The sequence below is a fragment of the Ambystoma mexicanum genome, chromosome 9, assembly GCF_040938575.1.
Source record: "Ambystoma mexicanum isolate Mex_15411 chromosome 9, UKY_AmexF1_1, whole genome shotgun sequence".
In the NCBI taxonomy this organism is placed as follows: Eukaryota; Metazoa; Chordata; class Amphibia; order Caudata; family Ambystomatidae; genus Ambystoma; species Ambystoma mexicanum.
The window spans coordinates 1,315,488,331-1,315,508,179 of record NC_090931.1 but is presented as its reverse complement, the minus strand read 5'-3'; the positions used below and the strand labels follow the sequence as shown (position 1 = coordinate 1,315,508,179).

The following is a 19,849-nucleotide window of genomic DNA, read 5'->3' as shown; positions in this document are numbered from 1 at the left end:
GGTCGGATTAGCAGATTTCCTTTCAGCAATAGTGTGCATACATATTTTTGTGTGCATACATATATATACATTTCAAGCGGGGTGAGAGAGAACAGTCATCCGTTTCTACCACTGCTAATTGGAGAAAGGTGGCAGAGTGGCAATGGCAACATTAATGTAGTGGGGAGAGAGAGGTAGGGGCTCAGGTCTTTCTTTGCAGTTTCATTTTGTTTGCCCAAACTTAAAGGTGAGGGGCGTCCTGCTTAAAGAGGTGGGAGCAGGGACAGGAGAGCTGCTGCAAGATGTGGTAATTTGGGGGGAGGCAGAGGTTCAGGTTTTGTGCCAACATCGAGTGGGAGGGGCAGCAGGCAGGGCCCCCTGCTTTGGCTCAAACCTTCAGATCGAGCTCAAGACAGTCCTATCTAGGCCGGCCTGCGACTTTAACCTGGAACATTACAAAAATATGCATGCATATTGGAATTTCCTGTTCGTCATTTGCAGCGTTTAAAACTATGTTTTTTGCATTAAGTTCTCAAACAAACTCAAAACCTTACCATAAAAAAAGACCATTTGCATTTCCAGAAGCTACCACGTATTGTAACTTCAAGCTTGGCCCCTTCTTATCTCACATGATCACACATTCATGATTTGAACTTTAAACAGTGACGTTGTGAATTATTGTTTATTTTATCATTTTGTTTTGGATATTTGATATAGAATGAGGTCCCATCTACAAGGAGCAAGAGAGCACTTCACAGAGAAAATATATTATAACAAAATATACTCAAACATGAGGAGCTGTGTATAGAACAATGCACTATATGGGGTCTGAGTAAGAGCAGACTGCAGAAACCATGATTTATGATTTGCGGGGCATAGAGAAAATGATTGTGCCCAAAAGCACGGCTCAAACCGGGATTAGAAGGCAGGTTTCCAGTTTCCAGACCAGGACACCAGAAAATGCTTCATTCTGGTATGTGAATATGACAGTTAATATTACGGAGTTACCTTCCTTGTACTTGCACCACCAGATTACAGCCATACGAGTCCACATGGCAGGGTGTGTTGGCACCCAATGTGCCAATCCACAGTGTGCTGTCACGTCCATTTCTATCAGGAAAACCGAAGTCAGACCACACGACATCCTGTTGCACAAACAAAAATAGAAATTAACAAAGAATAGACCTTGTTTAAAAAAAAAAAAAGAAATCTTTTAAAACACGCTTTCACATTTCTAAGGGTGTGTTTCTTGGTTAGCTTAAATGAATGTAATATTTAATGCATAGGCACGAACACATTGATGATTCCTATGAAAATGTTATCAAAAGTAGGCTTTTTTATCTTTTGCACAAAACAGTTTATGTCCTCGGAATCCAACTTATGTTGCACCTCTGATGGTCTCAGGTTAGTTTCTCCTAAAGTCTTACTCAATTATTTTCTCCTCAGTAGCCAAAAGATCCTATTTTCTCGATCGTACTCCCAAGTATCCTCTCTCAGTATTTTCCAAGAAACTGTACTTGAGAATGACATTTGTGCATATTGCCCTTTTTTTCCAGGCGTAACAGACATCTCACGGAAACATTTTGCCACGATATTTCCCCCAATTTTAGATACACGTCATACACACCTTTGGCGACTATCATTTTTCCACTATATTGCTCCTTGCAATTCAGTGGAAGTACCTGCATCTCCATTCTGTCTGCAACACGCAGAGTGTGAAGTAATTTTACCTTCAGGCACACAGGCGTACAGATGGCGGTTTTTCCAAATAATGTTGGGAACAGAGGTCGAACGCATGCCTGCTGTACCCACAATCGACTGGGAACCAGTTTAGATATCAATAACTGGTGAATCCTTCAATGCACTTAGAACCAGGTTTTGAACCACTACACCAATGTTACATTTGTCACTGTATATAGTAGACCCTACTGAGAAGACCATTTTGTTTTTATACATTGCTATTTATTAGGTATTGTTTTTATTCCCCTTTTGAGGGGGTGAAGGACACTTACTTGAAGTCTTGCCAAACAGTATTTCACTGTGTTGGTTTTTATTCTAAATCTTATACTTTTGCTCACCCAACTCCTTTAGTCTAGAAGGCTCCATTATAGTAAATTAATTCAGTACACAGCACAACACATTAGGTGCTGAAGCAGTTGAGTGTTACCTACATTGAGGAGTAGAAGCCTGTGATGTAGAAGTCCTTAAACGTATTCGAGTGCCTTTCGTGCCCAACATACTGGTAGGCTTGTGAATATGATGCACGTCTGGAAAAGACTAAATCAACTGGGGCCAGATCACCATTCAATCCGCCCTGACAGCATGGACACCATTTGCTTTTGGGTCCTGCTTAAAGTTATCGCAAAGAGTTATTTTTGTTCAAAATATTTTAAGATGATCTAAAAACGGTCTACAAATGTGAATTTAAAAAAGCAACCTCAGAGTCAGACACAGTGTCGGTCGTTGAGGTAACCTGGGCATGTTGCTCTACCACCTGTTCTCCTAAAGCGTGCACTAAGATTTTACTCTCAGCTCAAGAGAATATGGGATGCACAGTGACCTACTACCTTCCCTAGGAAACTGCTCTTCTTGTTGAACTCTCTGCTGGGAGCACACCATAAGCCACTTAAGCCCCACAACCCCTATTGGTTCCATCAAACGAACTGCTGAGATCTATAGAATTCAGGCCACCCATCAAGAGTACTTTACACAGCCACCAGATCCCATGTCCTGGGCTTATTTTCAATGGACTGTGCTAACAAAAGCCTCAGCTACACTTCCTAAGAAACAATGGGTATCTTTTTAACTGGAACGGTCTATGGTTATCCACACAAACATAGGTTGAACTCAAAACAGGTGGCTTGTAGAGCAATCTCTCTCGTGCTCCACCCACAAGTAGCCAAGATGATTTACTTCATCACAGTTGAGGTATTATAATATATACCTATGGCTCCCCCCTCTATTAGCAAGCCAGTGTCTACATGGAGACCAAAATACTCAAGGAGGAAAATGCACCACCCCCCAAATAAAAGGTCAAGAACAAGAGGAATGTAAATCTAGTTTCTACAATGACCCTGGAAGGGTCTGATATGGGTTTTATTTAGGCAATATGACCCCAGGTTGAGTAATGTCCCCAGGGCTTCTAACTATTGTCCCGGGGGGCATAACCGGTCAGGTGATGCCACCGGGACAATAGTTAGAAGCCCTGGGGACATTACTCAACCGGTAATGCCCCCCCTATGAGGGTCATATTGCCATTAGTAGCCCTGCACGTCGTACCGGAGTATTAATAGAAAGTTTTCTCGACTTGAGAAACAGTGCTACAACAGTTTCTCGACTCGAGAAAAAAATAGAACGAAAAATGGCCGCCAGGGATCATAGAAAAGGGACTATGTAGTACCTTATTCCTTTCCCTGGTGGCCACTTCAGGATATCGCGTCGGAGAAGCAGAGGCTTCAGAGCCTTGTCGGCGAGGTAAGGCCGGGCGAGGGCCAATGAACTTGCTTGTAACAAGCTCATTGACCCTCGCCGGTACTATTATGTGTTGTGCTCTTTCAATTTGTAAGGCTGTAATTAATGTTCAATTTACATTGGAAAATGTTGATATTGGGCAATAGTACTGTTTGCAAGTAGGACATCAGAGGAGCACCAAACAACAATGGCCCATAACTAACATGATGAAGTGTAAATCTGTATCAGTGCCCGTAAAAGGCCTCAGCACCTGTAAGGCTGTCCATGCTGCTCCACAGAAGAAGAATTTTAAAAGCACTATGCAGCCAGAAGCATCATCTTGCACATCCAAAGAAACAATGTGCACTTTTCAACTGAGAGTACAACTGTCTCTCTAGGTCTCTCTAGGTACGTCTCCCCACACAGACTTAGTTTAGGCAAGTGGAGCATACAAACCTCAGCATAAAAAACACACTGTATAACACAGGAGTATTTCACTGAGAAGTGCCGAGTGACATCCGATAGATGACTCATTTCATTTTATTTATTGGATATTTGTAAGGCGCCTGCACAACAAATGGCGTTTCAACCGCTTGCACTGTCCCCATAGACAGGAAATGCAAGGTAGGAGAGCAGATTGGAGGCAGCCAGGAACTATAGAGTAGACAAAAAACAAAGACAGGATTCCCTCTCCCCTCAACCCACACCATCCCAAAAATCTAATGAAATACAATTAAAAAGTGGCATACATTTCAATAAAGCAGCTTTTAAAAAAATGTTTTGGCAGTAATTTAAACTTGCAACTAGAGAGGGAACTAAAACACGTCATAGCTCGTTAAGACTTTCCAAACGTATGCACTTTGATCCCTGGATGGAATATTTAGAATTGTCATGGGCTGTTGCAGACTGCGGCTGTGGTCAGCTAACGAGCCATGAGATCGATTTCTGCCCGTACATATGCTGTTAGAGAGAATTCTGATTTATGGCTAATTTCCCTCACCTTGTGAGTCCCCCAGCAGCTTTGCTGGACTTCTGGAGTTTATTTTTTTCCACTTGGTAAGAGAGCTTTTCCCTGACTCTTACCTGGGTTTTGCTATGTTTTTCTTCCTGTTTTTGTGATTGTGGACTCTGAAGTACAGCACTTCAGTAGCCCCCTTCTTTTTGTGTGGCACACGTCACCTTTAGTGCCGTGGCACAGGGTTGTCTTTGAGACTTCCCTCGACTCCATTTCTGAGGCGACTAGTGCCCCCAGAAAAGGGTAAAGTTACCATTAACTTTACTTAGTCAATCTATCACAGATCCAGTACACCCCATCTTCCATAGAGTACTGAAAAGGGTTAACTCGTGTCCCTTTTTATCTGTACCTCGTAGAGCATTGTTTCGCTCTTTTAACATTTAGACTTGGCTGGTGGCAGTGGTATCTACCCTAACTTTTCTACCGCGATTATATTATATAAACGTGGTACTGTTCTTGGCTATTATATTAGCCTCGAACATAAACATGCTTGACCAAATCGTCTTTCTTTTGCCTCCGGTTGGGTTTATTCGCCATTTCTTTTTGTTAAAGTCCTTCTTGTGTTTTACAAACTAGGTTTGCCTTCTTTGTTCACTGTCTTTTGGCGGGCTTCTGCCCAGAAGTCCTCCTCAAGGCACCTGGGTGCCTAGGTGGGCTGAATGTGAGGGAGGGGTGTAGTCACCCCCTGCACAGGGTATCCTAGGAAAACCCAAGTCGCACTTTGTCATGATTGGCCAGGGTAGTTGTCCGGGCTGGACAACCCCCCTGCTGGGTGATTGACAGCCAGGCTGCGTGAATGGGGGGTATTCGCATAAAAGGCACGTCTCTTGGGCTAGAAGTCAGAGAGTCGCCACTGGAACTACAAGGAACCGAAGAGAAGCAGAGAGAACAACGGCTGCTGCAACTTTCCCGTCCTGGTGAAGCCCTGCTGCAGTCCTGAGCTATCTGCCCTTCAACGACTCAGAGAAGATCCAATCCGGAGTCTTCTTCCCTTGAGCTTGGTGGGGATAACCAGCTCCTCTTCTACAGCCAGAGGATCCTCTTCCGTGTCGAAATCGCTGCTGCACACTGCTGTAGTGGTCCGGATAGCCACCTGAAGAGCCTCTCCTGTGGGGTGCAGACCCCTTTCAGACGTCGTCCTTCACAAAGAAGCTCCAGGAATCGTGGGTCTGCAGGAAACCAACAGGAACAACTACCAGGGCAGCCGCTGCACCATTGGAACAAGGACTGTGTTCTGTTGAGGAAACTGGGTGAATCCCTTTTTCTTCATTTCCAAGGCTTGCCCTTGTCTTCCCTCCTTCTTATAACTTTTGCTTCCGAACATTGACAATATCGAAGTACTTTTGGCTACGTTGAATCATGAACTGTCTGACCGTGTGATCTTCGGCAACTGGCCCTGGTCTCTTTCGACCCTGGCTCCGGCCCTTTGACTTTTGAACTCCTGTCTGAGTGTTTCTTGATTCTGCCTGCCTAATCAAAATATTGGCTGTGATTTTTGTCTCCAACTACCTCTGGGTATCTCAGGTGCTAAGTGTGTTTTTGCCCCGGTAGCATTTCATGTCACTGATACGCGTTTGTTTAGTAGACCGAACTGTCAAAAAGTGATCGCAATCGTATTCGCAGTAACGTGTTTTGTTCACAACACTGGTTCATTCAAACACAGGGTATTTACCTTGAGACTTACTGTACAAAGTGAATTGGTTAGTTGTAGTATATTTAACGTGTGTTTTTTATTTGAGTTTAATAGAAGTGTTGTGTTTATAACGAATGATTTAAAAAATAAATGTACTTATTTTTCTACCTGAAACCTTGAGTCAGTGTTTGCTCGAGTCACAGTAATTGTGTCCCCTTTGTGTAATCTCTGCTACTGCTCATATACTCTTGAGATAAGCCTGGCTGCTCCGTCACTGCCACCACTCTGACATAGTAGTACAGGCTTGTACCAAAGGTAAAACTTGTATTGCCACCTGTAGTCTTAATTGTGTGTAGTGGTCCCTAAGGGCACTGCACAGGATTCTGCCTAACATATGCTTCAACCAAATGATGTATATATGTTTTTGTTTTTTACGGTTCTGAAAAAAAAAAAAGAGCCACAGAGTGTAGTAAACAAAAGCAGCATCGGTTGTCAAGGGGTTCGGAACGTGGTACTCTAATTTATGGATGGAATACCACCAGCTCTCAAGGGTGATTACAAATACAGCGACAGATCCCTTTGGCTACCAAGCCCTGAGGTTTTCTGCGCAAGCGTGGACTTTATGCCCATTTTTAATATGTTTTAGTACCATTTGTCGATTGATAAACAAAAGCAGCAAAAAAAGAAAAAATATAAAAGGCTTGTTAAAAAAAAAAAAAAAAGGCTCTGCAGGAGGGGAGATTCAAACCCAGCTCCCATGGTAGCTCCCTTTTTGAAATCAAGAGGGCAGGCCACTTCACTACCCATGCTGTGACTATCAGCATATATTAGATAGGCACAGCATGATACATCACCAGGTCCAAATATTCCTCGTCGAGAAAAATTAAGCATGCACTGCATGCCAGACATTACAAAAGTTGATGACAAATCCTACAGTTACCGATTTAATGAACGATAAATACTTCCTTCCTAGCCTTAGACTCAACTAACTTCTGGAACCATTCAATACTTTTAGGCAGTTTGGGGTTTTTAAGATCCAACGTCTTAGCGTGCTACTTAGATGATTAGTCACTCTGAATTTCTATTAACCTTAACAGTAGGTCCTGTGATGATTCGCCAGGTCTCGTCACTTCTCCCCGGGGGGAACCCCTTTTCTATGAGGCTAAGCAGGTGCGGCAGCTACCCAATAGTCCCCCTAGGGGTGGTAATATCCAGAAGGAACTCATAGGGAGGGACTCCCCTCCTGGGGAAAAGGGCGTCCACCTGGGGAAAGCCTACCTACAACCCTGTCATAGAACCCCCTACGCTCATTGTCACCCTTTTCTCCCACCATCAATAGTGGACCCATGTGTTATTGTAAAGCCATGACTGTGACAAATGTAGAAATTACTGGGACGAAGAAGAACATGAGAAGCCATGCAAGCCAGCCAAGTACTGTAGCGAGGTGGCTCACTGGAGGCATGAAAAGTGCCAAAGACTTTTCAAGATGGTGTTGACTTTACGCAGGGGCGGAGTCAACAATATAAAGCAAGAACGGACTAGAGAGCTCTTATCTCGAAGCCAGCAGCACGAAGCTCCTGCCTGGGAGGTTCAAACCGGGAGGACCAGAGAGGCGGAAAAGCTGTTCCTTCAGGCAGAGGCCACAAAGAACGGGAAGCTGCTACAACGTTCCAGGAGCTGGCTGGGAGTCGACTCACCAGAAGGAAGAAGCAATCAAAGTGGTGGCATGACCCCAGAAAGGTGGGCCGTGAGGTATGGAAACAGTGCCGAGACCACCAGTTGAGCCGCTCACGTGTCAGAAAACGCTGAAGATGGAACACACGAACCCAGGAAGAACCTGAGCCGTGTCCCAACAGAGAACAAGGTAATGGGAACAGTGGGAAGGCCGGTAGGGGTCTGGGAAGTCAAACCAAGAAGCCAGAGTGCATCAGGAGTTATCTCTCTCGTCACAGTGGTGAAAACCCAAACCATACCATTGATCCAGATTTATCTCCCTCATCGCAGTGGTCAGCCAAATACCACTGAGCAAGCAGACTGTGTCAGGAGTCCTCTCCCTGATCGCAGTGGTATACCCAATGCTGCTGCCCAAGTAGAGTGGAACGGGAGCCATCCCCCTTGTCAGAGTGGTAAATGGAAGCCAAATAAGGCTGAGTTTCTTTTTACTTCCTGGAAGGAGTTAAAGACTAATCCAAGTTTTCTGCAAGAGTGCTTGAAGACCACTGCAGAGAAAATGTATAGAAGAACCAGGAGAAGGGAGTCATTCCACTGGTCCTTTGTGATGGAACATTGAATGAGTTACTTCTACTATAAGACGGAAGCAAGAAACCAGGAGAAGGGAGTCATTCTCCTATTGAAGGAAACATGAACTTCCCGTTTAGTTACACTTATGCTAATAGTGTTATCATTAGATTAGTTGGTTTCTGACGTAGGACGGAAAACATTTAATTTTGACGGACATTCTGAAAACTCACTAAAGTTTTCCTTGGTGGAGGCAGGGAAAGCCCCGTAGAAGTAGGGAGAGATCAGTTTCTTTATTGATTTAATAAAAGTTTGTAGCCCAAAAGATGACTGCTCCTGGTCAGACTCCTACACCCTGAGTCCTTAAACCACATTTCTCAGTATGCCATGTGAATTAATTCACTCATTCAATGATCCTTCGACCGTCTCTCGGACTTTGAACCACATGTCTCGGCACAGAACTCAAAATATTCTTCACTTGTTTAGTTTTATGCAGTCTTAAGACTACACTCCCCATTGAAAATGTCAAATGCCTAATGACTTGTTTATTCCTTATTAGATCGTCTAAGATCTTCGGACCATACTTCTCCTGCAACTTACATGATGCTTCCTTTGGAAACTCTTTCTTAAACTACACCGGGCCTTTGTGCCACATTATTCAGCATGCAATTTAGATGATTCTTTACTTGGTTAGTATTTGTTGGACTTCCTATGGCCTGTGTGCCATGTTTCAAAGTCTGCAACTCAGTGTTTTGTTTTTACTCGTTGAGCCTCCCTTAGACAGTTGCCGAGTCCAACGACTACACCTCTCAATGTGAATTTCAAATGCCTCTCACTTTTTTACACTTTTAGTCTGTCGCTTGATATTTGGACCGCACTTCAAAGAGCGTAAAACCTATGACTCATTCAATCCTTCGACTTTTGCAATCCTTGAAACAAGTTTTTCCAGCATGCATCTCCACCGAGTCCTTCTCCTCACAGTTGCTCTTCAGAACCCTCAATTCTTGTTACATTCCTGTCCTCTCCCTCCTCATCATCATCATCTCCCTTTGTGACTTTGGGCTCCTGCCAACTTTCCACTCTCAGAGATCTATCGGTAATCCTGCGCTCTCTATCTGCACTGCCTTTAATCCTCCACTTTGGTTTCCAGTAAACAGTTGGTGTTCATATACTCCCTTTGTGGTAACTGCCCTTTTTTCCTCTGGCTGTTACCACTTTGCTGCTGTTTTATAACAGTATTAAGTGGAGGATGGAGGAGGTGGGCAGAGATGATGGACAGCAGTTCATAGGGAGGGCTTGCCCTGTGATTTGCTGTCCAGCATCTCTGCCCACCTGCTCCAGCCTCCTCTTTCGAAGTCACCTCTTGGATAGATGGTTCCACTTCAAAAGTAGACATAGGACCCTGAACTGTTTCGCTCAGGCAGCATCTTCTCTGGTGGTGTCTCTCCTCCCCGAGTATGTAACAGTTAGAAACTAGCTCCTTATCTTTGTTAATTTGAAGGCCCTGGGAGCAGGTCATGAGACTGGCAAATGGGAAAAAACAAGTTGTCTATTGATGACCCCAGTGCTTCACCAGAGCATAACTTCAAAGGAACATAATGAACTGTAAATACCAGCAAAACGGTTGAACTCTTGGATTGGACAAGGTAAGTAGACTGGATCATAGCGTGCCTCTCTCTGTGTCCCGAAAGCAGGAAATCAAATACATATTACAAAAGAAATTAAAATATTTACAAAATAGTTCTGACTCTTGAATACATTGCCCTAATCACTTGAGGGAGGTGATTAGAGGCAACATTTTCCATGTTCTGTGGATATTTTCCACTAGTGGGAGCTTAAGCATAACAAGTATACTGGCTTTAGATACTCAGTGCAATGCACTTTCTGTGCCTATCCTCATTCATCACACAACATTTTGCATTTGGTTGCCCAGTTATGAACAATTATTTGAATATCAGATTCCTATAGTTCTCTCCGATTAGATTCCAATATAACAGTGCAACAGATAACTGGTGAAATCATGTCCACAAAGTGAGACATCCATACTTGACCAACATACTCAAACAAGGTGATTTTGAAGCCAATTCAGATCTCACCAGGCATCACCATGATCACCCAAGCCACAACTGTATTGAGTAACGCAAAGTGGCACCTTGGTACAATACTTAGCTTTGTAGTGTGAACGTTGATGCACCCGGGTGAGGTGGAAGGAGATTTATGTTATGATAACGCCATAAGGCATGCAATAATGAGTGATCATAAATGAGAGTAAACAACAATATGGGAGGAGTCTGGGAATGTAGTTGAATACCTGCAGTGTCACTCTTTTCAAATATGCCAGATGGAACAAGTTACTTACCTGTAACTGTTGTTCTCCAGCATGGGTCTGGCATGGATTCACATGCTCATGAATATTCCCCGTCGTCAGGCTGGGAATCCTCGGTAAAGAAAAAACCAGTATCAGTTTCGTTTCTGATCTGTCTTTCGTAGCAATAACCAATCACTGGTCTCTGCGTCATACTGACCACAGCCAATGACTGCCCTCTACCTAAGCACCGCCTCTGGCAGCCATCTTCAGATTTGGAAGCACGTGAAGTGGCAGTATGACCAAGTGAAGAGCCGCAGAGGGGTAGGCGGGAGGGTTCGCATGTGAATCCATGCCAGACCCATGCTGGAGAACAACAGTTACAGGTAAGTAACTTGTTCCTTCTCCAGCATGGGGTCTGGCATGGATTCACATGCTCATGAATAAAGAATACATAGCAGTACACACATGCACAACCACGGGAGGTGGCAAAGGCTCAACATTAAGCATCACATCAACTCAACATTAAGCATCTTACCTCCTCACCAGGCTCACCTCAGGCGAACAGGTTGCGCAGCACTGCTTGGCCGACCCTGGACTCCTCCCTGGAATCCCGGTCGACGCAGTAGAATTTTGTGAAGGTGTGCGTCGACCTCCACGTAGCAGCCCTGCATATGTCCAGCAGGGGCACACCAGATAGGAACGCCGTGGTAGCTGCGATCGCTCTGGTGGAATGGGCTCTCGGACGGCCAGGCAGCGGTCGGTTTGCCAACCGGTGACAGTACATGATACAGCCGGAGAGCCATCTGGAGATGGAAGCCTTCGAGAGAGCCTTCCCCTGATTGACAGGTCCAAAGTTCACAAAGAGTTGTGACGTCTTCCGAAAACCCTTCGTGCGATCCACGTAGAACTTCAGCGCTCTAGCTACATCCAGCGAGTGCAAAGTCCTCTCAGCCGGCGACGAAGGCGACGGGAAGAACACAGGTAACACCAAGGGTTCGTTGAGATGGAAGTCCGACGGTACCTTGGGCATGAAGGAGGGGTGCGTCCTGAGCACTACCCTCGTGTCGTGGAAAGTCAAGTACGGGGCCTTGCAGGAAAGGGCCTGGATCTCTCCCACTCGTCGTGCGGAGGTGATGGCCACAAGAAAAGCTGTTTTCCACGATAGAAACTTCAACGGGGCCGAGTGCAGAGGCTCGAACGGAGGTCCCATGAGCTTGGTCAGCACCACGTTGAGCTCCCACGCCGGGGCCGGAGCCTTCACCGGCGGGAACGATCTGAATAGTCCCTTCATGAACTCTTTCACCAGACGATGAGACCACAAGGACGTCCGCCCCGTGGTTCTGGTGTATCGGGAGATCGCAGCAAGATGAATCTTGATGGACGCGTGTGCCAGTCCAGCTTTGGCCAGCGTCAGCAGGTACGGCAGTACTTGGGGAGCCGTAATCCGTAGAGGGTTAATCTTCTGTGCGTGGCACCAGACAGAGAACCTCTTCCATTTGTGTCCGTAGCATTTAAGAGTCGAGGACGCCCTGGCCTTTGCAAGAACCTCTCTGCAATCGGCCGGTATGTCGTATCCTCCAAACTCTAGCGCTGCAGGAGCCAGGCCTGCAAGTTCAGCGACTTCGGGTCGTGGTGGAGGATGGCGCCTCCTTCCCTGGAGAGTAGGTCTGCGTCCGCCGGCAGCTTGATCGGCGGGGACGCTGACAAGTCCAGAAGGTCCGGGAACCATATCTGCCTCGGCCACGCAGGTGCGACGAGGATCATCCTGCACCGTGACCTCTTGAGCTGGTTGACGAGCCGGATTAGCAGAGGCAAGGGAGGGAACGCGTAGAGGAACAGGCCCTCCCAGGGGAACGAGAAAGCATCGCCCATGCTCCTCGTCTGGGGAAACCTGCTGGCGAACCTCCGGCACTTGGTGTTCGTCGCCGTCGCGAACAGGTCGATCTGGGGTGTGCCCCACCGTCGGAAGAGGCGATCCACCAGATCCTGCCGTAGTTCCCACTCGTGGCACGAGCGCAGCTCCCTGCTGAGTGAGTCGGCGATGGTGTTTTTTATCCCTGCCAGATGAAACGGCACCAGAAAAATCCCTTGGGCGACGGCCCAATGCCACAGGTCCTGCGCCTCCTTGGACAGCGCTGGGGACCTGGTTCCGCCCTGTTTCCTGATGTAAAACATGGTGGTGGTGTTGTCGGTGAAGATCCTCACCACCTTGCCCTTCAGGGACGGAAGGAAGGACCTGAGGGCCCAAAACACTGCACGGAGCTCCAGGACGTTGATATGCAGGGACTTCTCCGTCGGGAGCCAGAGTCCCCTCGCGTGCAGATTTTCGGTGTGCGCTCCCCACCCTTCCAGGGAGGCATCCGTGGTCACAGTCTCCTGGTGGGCTGGGGTCTGGAAGTCCATGCCCGCCGTCAGATGCGCGCGGGTGCCCCACCACCGTATCGCTCGCCGGAAACTCTCGTCGAGCTTGATCCTTTCTTCGAAGCTGCCCGTCGTCTGGATCCAGCGCGCATCCAGGAATTCTTGCAACGGGCGCATCCGGAGCCTGCACATGGGAATGAGGTAGATGCAGGAAGACATCATCCCGAGGAGGGACTTGATGGATCTCACTTTGGCCGCGTCGGCCACCAGCATCCGTTGCACCTTGCCCAAGATGGTCCTGGTCCTCTCCTCCGACGGGGAGGCCAGAAGGGACACTGTGTCGAGCCTCGCTCCCAGAAACAGTGCGACTTGCGCGGGCACCAGGTGGGATTTGGTGTAGTTCACGGAGAATCCCAGGTCCGTGAGGAGTTGGACGGTCCTTGCCGTGTGGACCACGGCGAGCTCCTTCGTCTTGGCGCGGATGAGCCAGTCGTCCAGGTAGGGGTAGACGTGAATCCCCTCGCGGCGCAGCTGCGCCGCCACCGGTGCGAGGCACTTGGTGAATACCCTGGGTGCCGACCGCAGTCCGAAGGGAAGGGCTTTGAACTGGTAATGACGCCCTTGGACCACGAACCTGAGGAATTTTCGGTGCCCCTTTAGGATTGGAATGTGGAAGTAGGCATCCTCCAAATCCAACGACGACAGGAAGTCTCCTTCCTCCAGTTGACCCAGGACGTGCTGTAAGGTGACCATCCGGAACTTCTGCGCCTTGATGAACTTGTTCAGCCGTCGCAGGTCTAGGATGGGGCGCCATCCTCCCGTCTTCTTCTTCACGAGGAAGTATCGCGAGTAGACTCCGGAGCCCCGAAGCCTCTTTGGGACGAGTTCGATGGCGCCCTTTCTGAGCATCGCCTTTACCTCCAGGAGAAGTTGAGGGACGTGAAGTTCTCTCCTGGCCACGGGGGGGACGCGCGGGCACCTTCTTTGAAACTCGAGCGCGTGGCCCCGGGCCAGGGCGTCCAGCACCCAACGGTCGGTGGAGATGGACTCCCACACGCTGACGAAGCCCGCCAGCCGGCCTCCCACCGGGGTGCTTCGGTGGGGGCCCGACCCCACGGCCGGTTCAATCCTGCTTGGACGCGGCCTTGCCGCCTTGACCTCCTTGGCGACGACGGCGGGGTCCGCTAGACTTGCCTCGTCCTCTGTAGGCCTCTTGCGACGACGAGCGGGCCGCTTGACGGTAGGAAGCGAAACCGCCACCGGAACCTTTGGAGGCGCCCTTGCCTCCGCCGCTCCGAAAGGGCGTCCGTCGTTGCTGCAGGACTCCCAGGGCCCGGGCCGTCTCAGTATCCGCCTTGATGGCCTGGAGGGAATCGTCCACCGTCTTCCCAAACAGGTTGTTCCCGTCGAAGGGCATGTCCAGGACTCTGGTCTGGACGTCCTGCCGAAAATCCGTAGCTTTGAGCCATCCACGACGTCGAAGGCAAACGCCGTTGCCTAGCTGGCGGAACCCAGCGTCGGCGATGTCCGTCGCCACGGTGATGGCGTGGTCCGAAGCCACTTCACCTTCCTGGAGGATCTCAAGGGCCTCAGCCCTCTTGTCGTCCGTCAGAAAATCCAGCAGGGGAGCCATCTTGTACCAGAGCTCCCTGTCGTAGCGGGCCACGATAGCCAAGGCGTTGGCCGCTTTAATCGTCGTCGCTGCCGACGAGATGACTCTACGTCCCATAGCATCCAATTTCTTTCCCTCGCCGTCCGGCGGGGAAGTCGATGTGGAGGCCGCACCCCCCCCCGCTTTCTTCCTGGCCGCCGCGGAGACGACGGAGTCCGGGGTAGGCTGCGCCCGGAGGCATAGGGGGGCCGTGTCCGGGACCCGGTACTTCTTCTCGTACCGGTCTCTTCTAGCTGGCGTCGTGGAAGGGTTCTTGAGGAGGGAAAGGCCCTCATCCCAAATGTCGTCCAACAGAGGCACTGCGAGGACCGTCTTCCTCTTGGCCTCGCGCCGCTGATAAAGGAAGCCTTCCTTTTTCTTCTCCTCGGGGCAGAGTTGAAAAAGCTCGGAAGCCCTGGAGATCATGGAATGGAAAGATCCGATCTCGTCGGGCGGAGAAGCCCTGGTGGGGGGCGACGACGGAAAATCCTCGTCGTATGCCTCGTCGTCCGTACCCGTCGCTGCCGTGTCAGTCCCCGTATCATCCCCTCGGGTGGACGGGGAGGAGGGCTGGACGGGGCGCGACGGTTGAAAAGGAGGTGGAGGATGGATCCTTCTTTTCTTGGCAGGGGGAACACCAGAAGGTCCCGGTTCTGGATCCCCCGACGGGAGAGGTTCCTCCGTCGGTAACGGTAGCCTCGTCCTTATCTCAGTGCATAAGGACTGTATGGCCAACAAAATGGCCGCCGAGTTGTCTCGCGGCGCTGGCAGAGGGGAATCCGACGGGCGAGCAGGGGCCCCGTCGGCATCCTCGACGATGTCGTCGTCGTCGCCTGCGTCGGGACCCATTCCGACGGGCTGGTCTTGTTCCACGCCTAGGCCGTGGCTTAAGACCTCGACCAGCTCTTCTTCTGAGGTTGAGGCCGAATCTACGACGACGCCCTGCCCCCCCTTCTTCTCCACGGAGGGTTTCACGGGGGTCCTATCGATGGGCATAAAAGAAGACTCCCTCCGAGGAGGCAGGGAGATTCTGGGCCCTGAGGTCGCCACCACTGGAGTAGCCTCCACAGGCTGGGCCAGGGCCGCCGCGACCGTTTCGATAGAGGGCTTGGTCGGATGGATCAAGGCCTTCACCACCCTAGGTGCGCTCACCGCCTTGTCCTTGAGGGAGGGGGCACTGCCACGCTCCTCCTCTGCCTTCGAGCTCGACCGGGGCCTCTCCAGGAGCTTCGCCGGGTGCTCGGCCTTCCTCTTACCCGACCCAGAGCGTTGGCTCGTGGTTGATGGTGCCGGGGAGGGTGCGCCCTGCCTGGCGCCCGTAGAGCCCGACCGTTCGGCGCTCCCGGTGCCAGCGGACTCGCGGTGCTTGGCCTTATGTTGGGCCCCCGTCGCCGGGGCGCCCTCAAAGGTCTTAGAAGACCGCTCGGATTTCTTCTTCTTCTCGCCAGACGGGCTCTTACCCTGCAGCCAGTTGGCGAGACGTTGATGACGGTCCTTCATGGTCCGTTCCGACATGTTGCCGCAAAACGCACAGTCCTTCTCCACGTGCGTTTTGTCCTCATGAAGGCAGTAAAGGCAGAAAGAGTGTTCGTCCTCCTTAAAGACGTTCTGCAGCTGGCATCCAGGGCAGACCCTGAACAGCTTTCCGGGCGTCGAGCTTCCCTTCTCCTGGGCCATCTCCGAGACCGGGCCTGAGAAGCTTCTGGAGTCCTCCGAAGCGTAGCTCGACGAAATCTTCACCCTTGAGGGGCACAGACGAATCCGACACGGGTCCCCGTAGATCGGATGTAGGATCGGTGGAGCTTGAGGCTCTTTTGACCGAAGAATCGAAGTTTTTGTGAAAAAAGCGCGAAAAAATAGCACTAACGCTCGAGAGCAATAGCACGAGGATCCCAACACATGAACGTGCGGTAAAAATCTGAAGATGGCTGCCAGAGGCGGTGCTTAGGTAGAGGGCAGTCATTGGCTGTGGTCAGTATGACGCAGAGACCAGTGATTGGTTATTGCTACGAAAGACAGATCAGAAACGAAACTGATACTGGTTTTTTCTTTACCGAGGATTCCCAGCCTGACGACGGGGAATATTCATGAGCATGTGAATCCATGCCAGACCCCATGCTGGAGAATGTTTATAATTTTTCTTAACAGACATTGGATAGGGAAAACACCATTTCATGGCTAGCGGCAATACTTGCCCTGAGCGCTCTCTAGAGGGACATCCACTCTAGGACTGCTGGGGTAGTGCTTTCGGGAGCTCTCAGGGGGTCTGGGGGGGGGGGGGGGGGGTACTGGGTGATGTTAGGGAGAATTCTCAAATTGCTAATTTCCCTTACCTACTCAGTCCCTCAGCAGCTTTGCTGGATTTCTAGGGTTTATTTTTCTCACCTGGTAAGAGTGTGAGCCTTTTTCCCATTCTTACATGTGTTTTGCTGTGTGTATTTCTACTTTCTGTGTGATCTTGGGCACTGGACCCTCACCTACTCCAGGGCACCATATTTTTCATGTGTGTTACACAGCACCTTCAGTGCAGTGACACAGGGTTGTCATTTCAAATTCCCACTGACTCCATATTTCTGGAGCTGACGGTCCCCAGAAAAGATAAAGTTGCCATAAACTTTACAATAATCACTTTAACCACAGACCCAGTACACCCCATCCTACATGGAGTAGAAAGGGTTAATGCTTATCCCTTTTTGTCTGTGTCTCTTGGAGCATTGTTTCGCTCCCTTTACACTAAGACTAGGCTGGTGGCAGTGGTATCTACCCTATTTTTTATACCGACGTTATCTTAAATAACCATGATATTGTTTCAGGCTATTGTATAAGCCTCAAACATAAACCCGCTTGACCATATTTGTTTTATTACGGTTCCAGCTGGGTTTATTTGCCATTTCTTTTTGTAGATGTCTTTCTCGTGTTTTACTCTGCGCGCCAAACCAGGTTTGGTCCCTTTGTTCGCTGTCTTTTCAGGGGCTTCTGCACAGAAACCCTCGTTAAGGCGCCTGAAAGTCTGGGTAGGCAGGATGTGAGGGAGGGGTCTTAGGACCCCTGCCATGGGTTTCCTTGGTAACCCAAGTCACACTCCTGCTTGATTGGCTGGGTGACTGTCCTTGCCAGGACAGACACCCTGCTGTGAGATTGACAGCCAGGCTATATGAATGGGGGAAAACTGCATAAAAAGCAAGTCTCTGGGACTGGAAGAGCAGAGTCGCCACTGGACCGAGAGAACCAACGAGGAGCTGACAGAAGAGGAACCCTACAATGACCGATCCGCCCAGTGAAGCCCTGCTGCAGGGCCGAATCTCCAGAATGCGACGACAGAGAAGATCCTCCAGGAAACTTCTTCCCTTGAGCTGGTGGGACCAACCAGTTCACCCAAACTGCAAGCCAGGACCCCTCCTCTGGTCGAATTCGCTGTACAGAGCTACAGTGGGCCAGATAGCCAGGAAGGTCGGACCCTGCTTGGGTTTTAAGGCGCACACCTTTTATTCATTGCTGTGCTCTGCTGCTGGTTTCTTCCCTGGGTAGTGCAGGACCCTCTTGTCTTCGTACTTCTTATCAGTCCGACCGTCGCTTCAGGAACCGTGAGCCTGCAGGAACTACCAGGAACGTCTGCCTCAGCTACAGCTCCCTCTCAGTTTTAAGGTACTGTGCAACTCCAGTTGTTCGTTTCCTTCAGCCGCCGTGAAAATGTTTGAAATCTTTCTCCAATCCGAAGGCTTGTCCTTCTCTTCTCTTTGAACGAATTTTCCTACCAACCTACCTCGTCCGGAATCCGTGGCACTTTACCGCGAACTACCCTGAACTGCATTATCTTGAGCAAAAGACTTTTGACCTATGGACTTTGGCCCTAAACCTTTTCTATCTGATTTTATCATTGTAGTCTCTCTTGTTCAATTGCCCCGAGTACTTACCTGTTGGTGTGATTCAATTTCTGTTAACTTTGCCTTTCCCTCCCTTTTAAATTGCTGGAGTGCCATTTTGCTCCCACTTCATTTTTGTGAGCTTAACTTGTCTGGAATTTAAGGGAAGTGGTGTGGTGTATTAAGAGTGCGATTTTTAAACTGCTTATAATAGTGTAATGTTATACAACTGAAGAGTGAAATAAATGTATATTCTTTTACTTGAAAACCTTGAGTCGGTGTTAGCCTGAATTATAGTAATTGCTGTCCTTTGTGTAACTATTTGCTACTGCTCACTTACTCTTGAGATACATCTGGCTGCTCATGTAACGCTCACCTGATTCTCGCAGAGGCGCCGGTCTTGACTGGGCGACTACCGTATCTTCAAAGGTGATGTGTAGCACCCGGTTGGCTCTTTGGGCTGGACCTCTGTGCACTGTATGCCTGACTTCAAGAGTAAGATGTCTGCAGATAGAAAATATGGGATTAATGAACTGGGGTTATTGGGGTGTCCCTATCTCTTTCCTTTTTTGCTCTCCTGTAGACCCCCAAAGGTTAACGCTCTCACCTTAGGTAAGTGAATGCCGAGCTCTCCATCTGCCTCGGGGCAGGGTGCTGTAACCAGTTTCCTCACTGGATCGGTAGCGCAGGCCTCTTGACTTCAGAGGACTGCTGTCCATCGTTTACTGCACGAACGGTAAGTTTCGAGTAATTCTATTGTCTTTAAAGTCTTTAGTAATGATGTCTCTTGTTTTGCAGGTTCCGGCGATGGCGGATGACGGGCTGAAGTGAGTTGAAGATGGAGTCCGTGTGATGAATAGAAGCGCCTGGAAGCACGTAAGTAAGCGCTTGTTGCCTGCTTCACGATGCGCTCTAACTGTCTTTTATTTTGCAGGTACGAGTTCGGAGCGGCTGCAGGGTGCCGGAATACCCACTGGGTTAGATGTGGAAAGGAGTAATGGCACGTGAGTATTAAAGTTCCCCAATGTCTTTAAACGCACCTTGTTTTGTCTTTCAGATGCAGGATGCAGCGCCGAAGGCCTCCGGAGCGTGCGAAGAGTTGGTAAGCTTTTGTCTTTCAGATGCTGGAATGCAGTGTGAAGACCTCCGGAGCGCACGAAGAGTAGGTAAGCCTTTGTCTTTCAGATGCCGGAATGCTAACCTGTTCTTTCTTGTCTTTATAGGTGTTGTTGAAGACTGGATTCAGGATGGTAAGCCTTTTTCCTTAGGCCCAGGATCCGATGCAGAAGACACGATGAGCTTTCTGCTGCAGAGGATGCAGAATAACGCAAAGCAAAATTCATCCACCGGG

At 49.2% G+C, this 19,849-nt stretch overlaps 1 protein-coding gene across 3 annotated transcripts in view; it reads right to left on the bottom strand.

The window, feature by feature from the left end:
* Positions 1-19,849, bottom strand: part of HSPBAP1 (HSPB1 associated protein 1) — a 1,532,307-nt gene that overhangs the window by 776,683 nt on the left and 735,775 nt on the right. For all 3 annotated transcript variants that reach the window (XM_069616689.1, XM_069616691.1, XM_069616690.1), the window contains exon 5: positions 988-1,124. In XM_069616689.1, the coding sequence (XP_069472790.1) occupies positions 988-1,124 (137 nt within the window). The remainder of the gene's footprint in view (positions 1-987; positions 1,125-19,849) is intronic.